Source organism: Condylura cristata, unplaced genomic scaffold (genome assembly GCF_000260355.1).
Source record: "Condylura cristata isolate star-nosed mole 26May11 unplaced genomic scaffold, ConCri1.0 scaffold00012, whole genome shotgun sequence".
In the NCBI taxonomy this organism is placed as follows: domain Eukaryota; kingdom Metazoa; phylum Chordata; class Mammalia; order Eulipotyphla; family Talpidae; genus Condylura; species Condylura cristata.
This window is the reverse complement of record NW_004567113.1, coordinates 24,288,432-24,300,733: the sequence shown is the minus strand read 5'-3', so window position 1 is coordinate 24,300,733 and position 12,302 is coordinate 24,288,432. Positions and strand designations below refer to the sequence as shown.

Here is a 12,302-nt window from a genome sequence, read left to right as displayed (position 1 = left end):
GACAGGAAGGGAAAAGAGAGAAACAGTGGAGAAGTAGCACAATGGATTATGGTGGAGGACTTTGGGTGACCTGGTAGTGTGTTGTGAGGTCATGCATCTGAGGAGGTGTAATTATATGCCTCTGAATCACATACAATGTTGTAAACCAATGTGAGCTCAATTAAAACAAAAAGGAGGGCCCTCCCTGGTGGAGCAGCGGGGTTAGAGTGCTGCACTGTGAAGCTTTTCTGAGCCTTGGCGGCTTCAGTGTGAATTGGATCCCCAGCCCCGGAGGTGATCCACATGGCACAGCAGACTTCTCCTGCTGCTCCCCTCAGCAGAACAGATCTACCTGTTCTGTTCCCCACTCTGTTTCTGGTGAATCCTCTTGCCACCCCCTGCACCTCTGGCTGTACCCCACTTCTGCATGCGTAAATAAATAAATCTTAATAAAAATGGAAAAGGATAAAAAAGACAACATACACTCTCATACAAAGAGGTAAAAGGAGAAGATAAAGGAAATGCTAAGTGGCAGATGAGAAGGAGAGTGACTGAGCCAGGAACAGGACAATGTTAGCATTTCTTGAAAACTTGCTGCCTTTATTAAGGGCCCTAAAATTATTGCAAGCACAGAATAAGGCTCCATTGATGGTAATGTAGAAAAAAAAATAATGTAAAAGTAAGAGTCTGGAGCATTTGAAAATCTGTATAAGAAATTTGGCAGCAAAATCTGTAAGAGTCAAAATATTTTCCTTACTCTGCCCAATATTACCTATTTTCAAAAAATTAAATGCATGTAAAAGCTTCTTTATTTCCTTCCCTACCAACCAGTCTCCTCTCTTCCTGTTTCTACCCTCCTGTCCCTTTCCTGTCTTTCTTTTCATGGTCTGTCTTTTTTTGTGGGAAAATTAACATAGACTTAAATGAAACTATAGGACACATAAATTAGATTTGTAAAAATTTTACCCAAAATTAATTTAAAATAAATTTGATTATTAAAGTATATAATTATTCTGACTCCAGATATTTGTATTTTTAAAATTTTACTTTAAAAGTAACTGAAAAAGAACCGCACATTATAGTTAACATACAGTGTCCATCCTCACTTAACATTGTCAATCGGTTTTTAGAAATTGTGATTCAAAGCAAAACAAGTTTATTTATAAAAATAATTTTACTATAGGTTAATTGATTTATAGGTTCTTGGAAACTGTGATTTTAAATAAAATGAATGTTTTTTTAAAAGCCAACATTTTTATACAGCCAACTTTACTGTAAGCTAATTGATAAAAACAATAGTTAAGTTCCCAATAAATTTTCTGGTTGCAAAACACCAGACTTATATAAAGACCCAAGACACTTCCAGTATAAAATGATTGTCTGTATTCATTCATTCATTCGTCTGTTCATTCATCTTCACATCTATTTATTCCAGTTAGGTTGCCAGTGTCCACACCTATCCAGGCATCTCAAGACTGGAATCTACCCTAGAAAGGCCATCTTTCAATCACATGGCACGATCACACACATCTACACTCTCTCAGAATGAGAAATTTAGATATGCCTGTGAATTTGACAGGCACATCTTTACGATATTAGTGGAAACTGTAGTATTCTGAGAAAAGTCATGCAGAGAGGGGAAAACATGCCATTTCCACACAGACAGTGGCCCCCGCTGAGAATGGATTTTTTTCTCTCTCAGCAAAGTTCTAATAGTGTTGATCTAAAGGCTGTTGATTCGCTACTTGCACTTACTTAACCACTTGGATGTAACACTTGGAATATGTTGTATAAATCTTACCTTTAAAAATGTATCTAGAGAGCCATTTTCCATGTACTCTGTCACTATCATCACTGGTTTACCTGAAAAGAAAACAATGATATAACTTCTGCTTTGTAATTATTGCATTCTTGTTTAGAAAATATTTACCTGAAGTTTTATTTATTTATTTATTATTTGAATTATATACAATCATTTAAAATAAAGTGTACTCTTTGAGTAGCAAGTACATTGGTGATATGATGATACCCTAGTGTCATAGTTGGGATTAATGAAAAAAAGTTAGCACAAGAATAATAAAAGATTGACATTTAAGATATGAAAATTATGTAAGTGCCAATGTTAAAATCAATTTGTACAAAATGAGCTTAAAGAGAAATTCTAAAGAGTCAATGATGTTACATGCAAATAATTATCTTCAGCAAGGCACTGCAAACATATTAATTGTTCTCATAATTCTAAATAAAAGCTTCTATCCAGCCTAACAGCTCTTTTTTTGGTGATAATTTAAGTATTACTGTATTTTTCAAACTTCATTTCTATGCTGTAATTTCTTTTCTAATGGATAACTCCTATTTACCTCTCTTTTACTCACAATATCTTTTAATTAAATTACTTTTATTCTTCAAGTCCTTGTTTGAAGAATTTCTCTTGCTATCTGAAAACTTGTCTTGCAAAGATCATTTCTGATGGAAGGAGTCTTCCTCCTCACTTAGTGCTCAACATAGAAATATAGTTTAGAGACTAGCAGAGCAGATGCTTTGTTTCACAGTGCAAGCCTCTGAATAGTAGATCAGTCACTTACTACAATGTAATCTTGGATTTCTCATTAGTAAAAAGAGAACTTGAATGGCATCTTCCCTGTAGGGTTGTTATGAGTTTCCAAGTGACTTAATATTTATCTAAGTCACTTAGAAAAGTATCTACCACTAAAATTTGCTATGTATTATTTTATAAACAATGTAAACTTTATTATTTGGGCCTTCTTTGTAGCACAGGAGTTAAAGTATCAGTGTTATCAAACTATTGCCAGCCATTGGAGGGATAAATTCGATTCCCAGACAGAGATAATCTATGTGGTGCAACAGGCCTCTCCTTTCTCACTGGCTGCTCCCTATAGCAGTGTATGTCAATACATCTGCCTGTTCTGTCATCCACTCTGTCTCTGGTGAATCCTCTAAAACACCCTGCACCTCTGGCCTACACTCTAGTTCTTATATGCATAAACAAATAAAAGTAAATCTTAAAACAAAACATTGACTATCTGTGAGTTAACTTCCTTACGGTTTATAAGTTGATCAAGAGAATAAATGACTTTTCATAGATGAAATTATGGCATTTTGCGTAAATGTGTCTGTGATGAAATACAAAAGGTATAATAATGCTTGCTATGTGTGAAAGTATCTAAAACATAGTTATCAAATTGATCACTCCATATTAGTATTACATATGCTAACACTTACCCAACTAATTTATATAAGAAGCATAGTATGTAACATTTAAGTATCAATTTAACTATTTTAAGATAAATAAAAGAAACCTTATGAGAACCAAACTATTTTATACATATAAACTTTTTATAAAGGCATGAAATATATTGTAATTAATTTAACAGCACTATCTAGAAAGACCTCTGTATTTTACTTGGGAAGTGATTATTTCAAGTCATAGATTTAGAACATGTATATTAATTCAGATATCTTATCTGGACATATAAATGGAATACAGAAAGCTAGACAAATTCATATAAAAAAGAAATAACTCAGAAGAAAACTTAATTTTGATTCCAATAATACTTAACAACTCACTGCTAAAAGTAATAAATTTGGGCAGACTAGTATATCATTCATATAATTATATAATTTTCAAAATAGTTAACACATACTAAAAACTTATATAGTGTTATAATGCAAAGCTAATTTAATAAAAAATATAAATTTCATTAAAAATGTTTGTTTAAAATAAATCATTTGGCATAATGGCATTCCCAAGTCAGATGGCACATCACATATGCTGAAAATATACATTTAGAGGTGCCATTTGATGTGAAACTTGAAGACTGAAGGGGTCACAGGTGTCATGAAAGGTGTCAGATACTCCAGAAAAGCAGCATGTGCCAAGACTTCATGTCATGAAAGATACTCAAGTTCAAATATGGATAGAGCCCTGGATCTTTGCTTTTGTAAATCAAGAAGTGACAGGAGATGAGTTGGAGGAATACTGATTTAAAAAAGAAAAGTGATTCATGCTATATTTGTAAATGGCTGCTTAGCAGGATAGCTGGAAAAAAATAAGGCTATGACTATTTTTTCTCCTTGGTATAACTGCAATTTATATTAATAAAAAGAATAAGAATTCTAATTTAATTTTATTTTAATGATGGGGTCTCACACACTTTTGTGGACATCAGACAAATTCTAAAACAGGCAGAATTCTGTTTTGAGATATTTTGGTCCCATTCTCTCAACTCAGAGATCACTTCAGCCTTATATTATTGTTGAAGTATATTTTTTACTAAAGTTAAGAAATAATATACTTCTTCAAGGGTGAAAAGCAAAATATTAATCTACTGCTTCAAACAGGTACCCAGGTGCCAAAATTTATACCAGCCGTAATGTTCGTACACACTGGAATGCCCTGCTGTACCAGAAAAATACCACAGCATTTGTCTGAGGTTAGAATTCAGATGTGCCCAGGATGAAGCTGAGCAGGCAAATCAGGCAACATGTGTGTAAACCTGACATGTTTACACACAGAATTATTTCCATAGATTTACAATTAATAAACTAAAAAAATGATTTCTTTGCAGAACATCAGTTCTGCTCACACTAGCAGGAAGCTTGTATTCCTATAATCATTCTATGACTACAAAAATTTTTTCTGTGTGACTCAAAGTCAGAAATTTGGCTTTGTCTGATTTCTCTTTTCCTTATAAAATTATTTGAAAGTTGTCATATATTAGGAATTTGAAGAGTTGAATCCCAGCAAATATTCAAGGACTATAGTCTTAGTTTCCCTTCACTCCACTACTATAAATGAACAAATGCCGAGTCCATACAAATCAAAAACCTACTATATGTCTATCGTTATCCATGCTAGCTCAAGTTCTTTATGTTTTGTAGTACATTCCCTAATTTTACACTTACACAGTTTTTTTTTCTCAAAAAAAGTTTCTTTTTACCCTTCTTTTCTACAGCTTCTTCATTGTTTCCTTTCGAATTTTTTGAACTTTTTTTTTTATCATTATGGATAGTATAGTGGTAAGGAGTTGTATGGCATACTCATGTAAAAGTCTTTCCATGTAAATATGTCCCTTACATTTATTACAGATTTACGAGCTTAGAAGAAAGGATTTATACTCTAAACGAGTTTAGACTGATCAGAAATCTAATTGACATTATTCTAATACACATTTTGAGAGAAAAAAAAAAGTTCAGTTTTTAGTATGGTGGGCATCTCCTAGTTTTAATAGTCATATTATTTATGATAGCAATTGTTTTTAATGTCAAAAAACCCATTGAGTAAATATGATAAGGATGTTGAATGGCTCTTATTTCAAAAAATGGGAGAAAAGCAATTGAAGTCAATGTCTGCAAACAAGCATGATCATCTTTTGTTGACAAGAATAAGGTATTTGAAGACCCTGTCAGTTATTTTTCATGCTTGAGCAATTTTAATGCTAATTATATTTAGTTCGGGTTATGGCTTGTCTCAGTTCCTGCTAGCTTGCAAGAATGACATAGCAATAATTAACATGAATTACTCTAACACTTGTAAATTCAATGTAACTGTATAAATCATTTTCTATTACCCAGTTTGTAGTACAAAGAATAGATCGGCCAATGAGTTGGAAAACATATTATCAAAAATCCATGTAAAAAGAACTCATAAAACATGTCAAAACATGATTTTAATCAGAGATTGGAATTTTACATTCTTTCATGTTATTAACTGAAGACCCAGTCCACACACAGCCTTAGTAGTAACAGAATTTATTTTGTAGAATCAACATTTATTATTCTAACCATGAAATACTACAGTATTGATGTATTGGTTATGCATTATTTAACTGTTATTTTTAATTGTTATCAAAATTTCTTTTTGAGAGAAATAAAAGTATGGCTTAGATAGTTTCAATAATATATTGCTTGAGTTGACCAGAAAAAATCATATAGTCACACAGTTGGCAATCAAATTTTTTCTGACTATAAAAACTATTTTCTTTTCCTCCATACTGTGTCAATAATTGCAAAATACTTACTTTAAATTTTATTATAAACTTACAAACAATTAAACTTTTGTATTCATACAAGAGTAGTAATTATGTCTATGCCATAACAAACTATTCAACCATTTATTAACGGTTAAATTTGGCTTTTCTCAATAATTATATATTTGTATAAATAATCATTACTTACATATGGTCTAAGCATTTCAAAGTTTACACAACTATAGGGAGATGGTTTTAGAGTCTACTTCTGTTAAGTTACTACCAGTATAATCCCAGAAAGCAGAATGTAGAAAAATGTTTGCCAAAGGTGGAATGGTAAGCGAGATTGAACACTTCCAGAATCACTTGTACAACAGTGTGTTTGTTGTTGCCTATGTTGTACCAAGCACCAAAAAAGTTAAGAGGGTAGCATTCATACTAAGTGATTTTTTCCCAAAAAAAAAAAAAAAGTTCATTTTTATTAATTTATGCATCCAAGAACTGAGTGTAAGCCAGTAGTGCAGGGGGTGAGTGTATTCACCAGAGACAGAGTGGGAAACAGAACAGGCGGACTTACATAATTACATTTAAGAGAAGCAGTGAGCCAAACAGAGAGGTCTGTTATACTATGTGGGTAGCTCCTTGGCCAGGGATTGAACTCATGCCACAGTGGCTAGTAGAACAAACAGGGGAATATTAAGTTAGTTCTTGCTTTTCAGTGTATGGCCCCTCCTTGACAGGCAGCATCCCTATAAGCTGGTATCTTGTTAGTATACAAAATCTTGGTGCCCAGTACAATCTATTAAAGCAGACTCAGCATTTTAGCAAAATTTTCAGAGAATACTAAATTTCGTGAAGCATAGAATTAGGTCATGTCACTAGAGTTGCATCTAAATCTAGGTTTATTGTTTTATTTGCACTTATTTTCTTTTCTGAAACCATTAGTTCACCAACAAATACATTATTACAGCTAAGACCATAAGGAAATATTTTGTTTAGAAGCATTATGATTCACTGGAAAACAAATGTTATTAGATTTTATATTTTACAAATCATGTAAATAATTACATGTAAGAATGTGCTTAATTTACATAAATTTAGTCTTATTTCACCAGGCCATTTTTTTAGTTTGTATACCATTTAGTCTACTAATCCCTGCAGCTGTTTGAAATTGCTTTTGCCCTAAAGAAACTTGAGATAATGCAAATATCATAATCCAATTATTAATGGTTAATGATCAACCATAAAGTGGGATCTTGTATTTGTAGCAGAAGTAGATAATGGTTACAGAGGGGAGAGATCAGTTTTATTTTCATGTTTGGGATTTAGATCTTATTAGGAAGAAAACTTGCAATAACATGCCCTAGTACTTATTTTATTTGTATTTATTAAAACTCTATCTATGCTTTATAAAACAAGTACCACATTAAGAGTTGAGATTAGTTTCACTTAAGTTTTAAAGTCAGTTCTACCATGGTTAATCACTGGTTCAGAGAGCTCGTATCCTTTTATGAATTGAAAGAGGTAATATTCAAGCATAACTTCAAATCTTGTTAAATATACATCTTGGAACTAAAGGTATACCCAACTTTATACTCAATATTCATACCTGGATGCTTACAGTAATCTGAAATTTAATTTATCCACAACTGTACCTACTGATTACTAATCACAGTCTTGCCCTTAATAGCCCCTTCCTCATAATGTCAATCCATTTCTTCAAGGCACTCAAGACAAATAAGCTAATTAATATAGACTCTCTTTTTGTTGTACTCCACTAATAATCCTCAGTCTTGAGATTACATTAAAACCTGGCTAATTCTTTCTGTAATATCTGTAAAGTGACACCTTTACTTTATTCAAACCTAATTGAAGAGGTCATTCTCTATGCAAGTAGAAATCACCAATGCTAAATAGAAGCAAACACTAATCTCCTCACTTAGTTTTACTTTTGCCATGTGATAAATGAGAAAAGATATGTATTTGTTCATTTCTGTCTTCCCAATTCAAAGATGAGATTTATAAAGCAAGAGCTCAGTTTGCTTAACATGTACTATATACTACTAATTGATGTAATTAGATGTGTTATAGGTGATTAATTAATAACTTTTGAGTAAGTGTTGTTTTATAAAGTACAAAGAAAACATTGAAATATGAAGTTGTGAATGTACACTGTTTAAGGGCTTGGATTTTGATGGCACTCAGAGCTGTTTTAAAATCTGGCATTATCCTAAGCTAGTTTTATGACTTTGGCTAAGATAGTTAACCTCTTTCAAACTAATTTTACCGTCAGTAAAATAAGAACAATTACTAGTCTCTATAACATTAGTGAGCAGATTAAAGTGGATAATATATAAAGAACATTAAGTTTAGAAAATTCTTTTTTTTAAAGATTTATTTACTTATGCATACAGAACTGGGGTACAGGCCAGAGGTGCAGGGTTGGTGAGAGGAGTCACCAGAGACAGAGAGGGGAGCAGAACAGGCAGATTGACAAAGTACACTGCTGAGGGGAGCAGCCGGCAAGACAGGAGAGGGCTGCTGCTGCAACAGGTGGATCAGCTCCCTGGTGGGGGGTGGGGGGTGAACTCACAAGGAAGTGCCTATGTCTAGCTTGGTAGTGCTGCGTTTTAACCCATTGCTCCACCAGGGAGGGCCCAAGTTTAGACCATTCTTAAAGTAATATTTGTTATATGCAAGATCCTGTGACAAAGTTTTCAGGCAATTCCTTCCCATTAATTTCAGTGTTTTCCAAAAACACACATGGACTTATATAATTGTCTTACAAATTAAAGTTAAATTATATATCACTCTAGTTTTAAAAGTTTACAAAAATGAAATTTACCCAATTATTCAATGAACATCTTTCAAGTATTTAAATAAAAATGCCTAATTGCTCTGGCCTTATAAAAGACACTCAGAGAGCAATAAACATGTCACTTTCAAGAAGCTCAGAAAATAGTAAGAATATAAAACTTGAAGAGATATAACTAAAATCTAAACCCTGACAAAGTACAGATACAACTAGAGTTTATAATATTGCCTCTGACTGAGAATTTGTTCAACAAATACATGCTAACTAGTGATGGAAGAACACTCAGGTGAGCAAAATAAAAATGTTCTCTTTGAAATTTATATTCTAAGATATAACAGGAAATCTTTCATTTACTGAGCTATTCAGCAGTGTGCCCATGTGTCTGGCAAGTAGGGCAGTGACACAGGAAATAAGAAGGTATGTGATGGCACAGCCATAAAAATGCTACTTCAGAATCCCTGTTTCAGCCTCAATCAGAAAAATCACAAGATTTAGTTGCACTTATGTCTCATTATCTGTGTGCTGCAGGTTGAAAATAATTGCTGAATAAATTAACATCAGATCAGAGAGCATGAAATTAAGGACACAAATAAAGTGAGCCGCAACATGATAAATTAAAAACAAGTTGAAGACTTCCTAAGTTGAACAACAAGAGCTATATTTATTAAGGTGAAATATAGTTTCAATTCACATAGAACAGAAAATAAGACAAACATATCTTAAATATTGACATTTTATTTTACTTATATGTGTAGCCTTACAACAGCTACATCAAAATAGAATGGATAGTTAAATTAGCAACTTAAAAACTGTATTCCCTATTACAGTACTATTTTTGGATTAGAGTAACAAAAGTTAGATATAACCAATCATTTGTTGATGACAGTTTTAAAATTAAAGATCTAGTGCATATACACCATTTGATTAATTTAATTGACTTAGTATTATTAGTTTAATTATTTTAGTTTGTTTCATTCATGGCACTTCCCTATAAAACATGTTCTTTAAAAATTAAGATAATGTATATATATATATACATATGAGTGTGTGTGTATTTACTTTTATATATATATATAAAATGAAGAGACTATATATATATATACATTTATAATATTATATATATATTCTTATAATTTGGGGATGTTATCCATTAGTATCACATGAATTCACTTGAAAAGATAAAAATACCTATCACTGTAGTTTCATGCATTTGCACACACACACACACACACACATCTAATTTGTATAGCAATCTAAAAGGGTAGACATGATTTCTCACTTTTGGGTGATCATGAAGCTCAGATTTATGGTGGCCACAAGTTAGCTTATCTTTAAGGGTGATAGATTCATATAAATATTGGGAACATGATTTGTGTTTTAAAAAAAGCAGACTTCCCCCCCTCCTAACTAGGGCACTAACAATATATGTAGAAGAGAGGAATTAAAAAGGATTTTTGGACAAATGAACTAACATTACATTGATTGCAAGAATCCTTACATTGGTGCAGTTTCAAAGGAAAGATTATTTAAGGTGAAGTGATGAAGGATTGTTTCTAGAGATGATGGAAATTGAATCAGGATTTTCAAGGATTGAGAAGGCAGTGAATGAGGCAGAGACAATGATGAATGGTAAAATATCAAGTATATGGGAGTGTCCAGAGCATTGGAAAAGAGAGAACTAGAAACGTAGTCATTGTGCTTTAACTTCCCCTTAAGTCATACCATCTTCACCACATCAATCTGAGTTGCTTTTACCCTCATGTCACTGATAATGAAACTAAGACTCTGAATGTTTAAGTTGTGCAAAGTTGTATAGTAGCTTTTGTGTGAATCAAAATTAAAACTAGTGACAAGATATGTAGGCCATGCTTTTGGTCACTTTGAAATACTGTCTTCCCTGATAAAAACATTCCTCTGTCCCTTTTCTAAACATGTACAGGGTTTAATAAGGTGTGGACAAATATTGAATTTACATTTTCACTATGTCTGTTTACATCAGTTTAATTAGTTGATTAATAGTATTAGAAGTTAAACAAATGCTTGAAAGAAAGTTTAAGAATGTTTTCTTGCTATAGTTTTTAGATAATCTTAAAAAGTTCTGTGAGGGTTAAAATAAGGGAATGAATAAACATGGGAATAGCAAAGAAACAAAATGAAATAAACATCTCATTTATTACTACATAAGTACTTTATTGAATATGAAAAATGAATTGTTCAAATACCCTTATACTGGGAAGTTTACCATTTAACCATATAACCACATTACAAAACTCATGAAAATTTAAAAGAAATGTATGAAATTCTTGATACCAATGAATAAAAGCTGGATTTACTGTAGCAAAATAATTAGTCTTCAGAGACCTTTTCCAATCTTAAAACTTTTGCTTTCCCTAGAACTATTAAAAATCTCAATGTATAAAAATGACTAAAAGTAAAATACCTGGCTATTAAAGAACTGCTTAAAAAGTGGCTGGGCACCTATGGATATAATAATCCTATTAAAAGTTAAACTTCAATGTCTCAATGAAAACTTTGAAGTTAATCTTTCATTAAGATAAAAAGTGAAAGAGCCAATAGAAAGAAATACTGATACTTTTAAAGCGTCCTTTATCTGAATATACTTCCTCTGTCATTTAATTCCTAGTAGACCCATTAATATCTGTATCTTAGAAAAGTAAATAGAAACAAATTCATGGAAGATCAGTTTTGACAACCTATTACCATAAAGGGCAGCTTTTACTGCAACTGTATTAATGACATTATTCTAGTTTTTTTCCCCTCTGAAATTAGTAAGTTACTAGAAGAAACCTAGCTATTAATCTCCCCATACACACAACAAACATGCACAGATTTGCTGTTATACTTACTTTTAGTCACAACACCTTCTAAGTGGATGATGTTGGGATGATCAAACTGCCCCATGATGCTTGCTTCCCCCAGGAAATCTCTACGTTGCTTTTCAGTGTAGCCTACTTTGAGGGTTTTGATCGCCACAGGTAATTCTCTTTTTCCTGGAAGTTTCAAACGTCCACTACAAACTTCACCAAATTCACCTTGTGATAAAGACAGTAAAACACACACACACAATTTGCTCAGAAGCCCTTACTTTAATAATCCTTTAAAGCACTCTTAACATATTAAGTTTAAAAAAAAAAGTGGTTAAAAGAGGAGCCCAAACTTTGTTATGTTCATTGAATTAAGTGGTGCATTGGGGAAAATTATCCACAGGTGACCATAAAATGCTTTAAGGGCCATTAGCTTTAGCCAGTTGACCTGTACGGCTTTAGTGGGAAATGACAAAAAGAAATTAAAAGCAACTGACTCAAAGTCACTTCCTTATTTCTCTTTCTTCTTTAAGAATGGCATTAAAAGAGCAGTAAAGGAGTAAGGAGTAAAGGAGTTATTCCATGACACAAAGGGAAAAAAAAGTAAGGAAGCAATGATTCATAGTAGAATAATTGGTACTTAAATTATGTAGGTGCTTTTGAGCATTAAAATTAAATATATGTATAAATACA

The 12,302-nt window shown here is 32.4% G+C and overlaps 1 protein-coding gene across 4 annotated transcripts in view; it reads right to left on the bottom strand.

The window, feature by feature from the left end:
• The window catches only part of EPHA5 (EPH receptor A5), a 277,999-nt gene that overhangs the window by 24,848 nt on the left and 240,849 nt on the right, over positions 1-12,302 (bottom strand). For all 4 annotated transcript variants that reach the window (XM_004681266.2, XM_004681269.2, XM_004681268.2 and 1 more), the window contains 2 exons: positions 11,652-11,837; positions 1,781-1,842 (listed from right to left, as the gene is read on the bottom strand). In XM_004681266.2, coding sequence (XP_004681323.1) covers positions 1,781-1,842; positions 11,652-11,837 — 248 coding nt within the window. The remainder of the gene's footprint in view (positions 1-1,780; positions 1,843-11,651; positions 11,838-12,302) is intronic.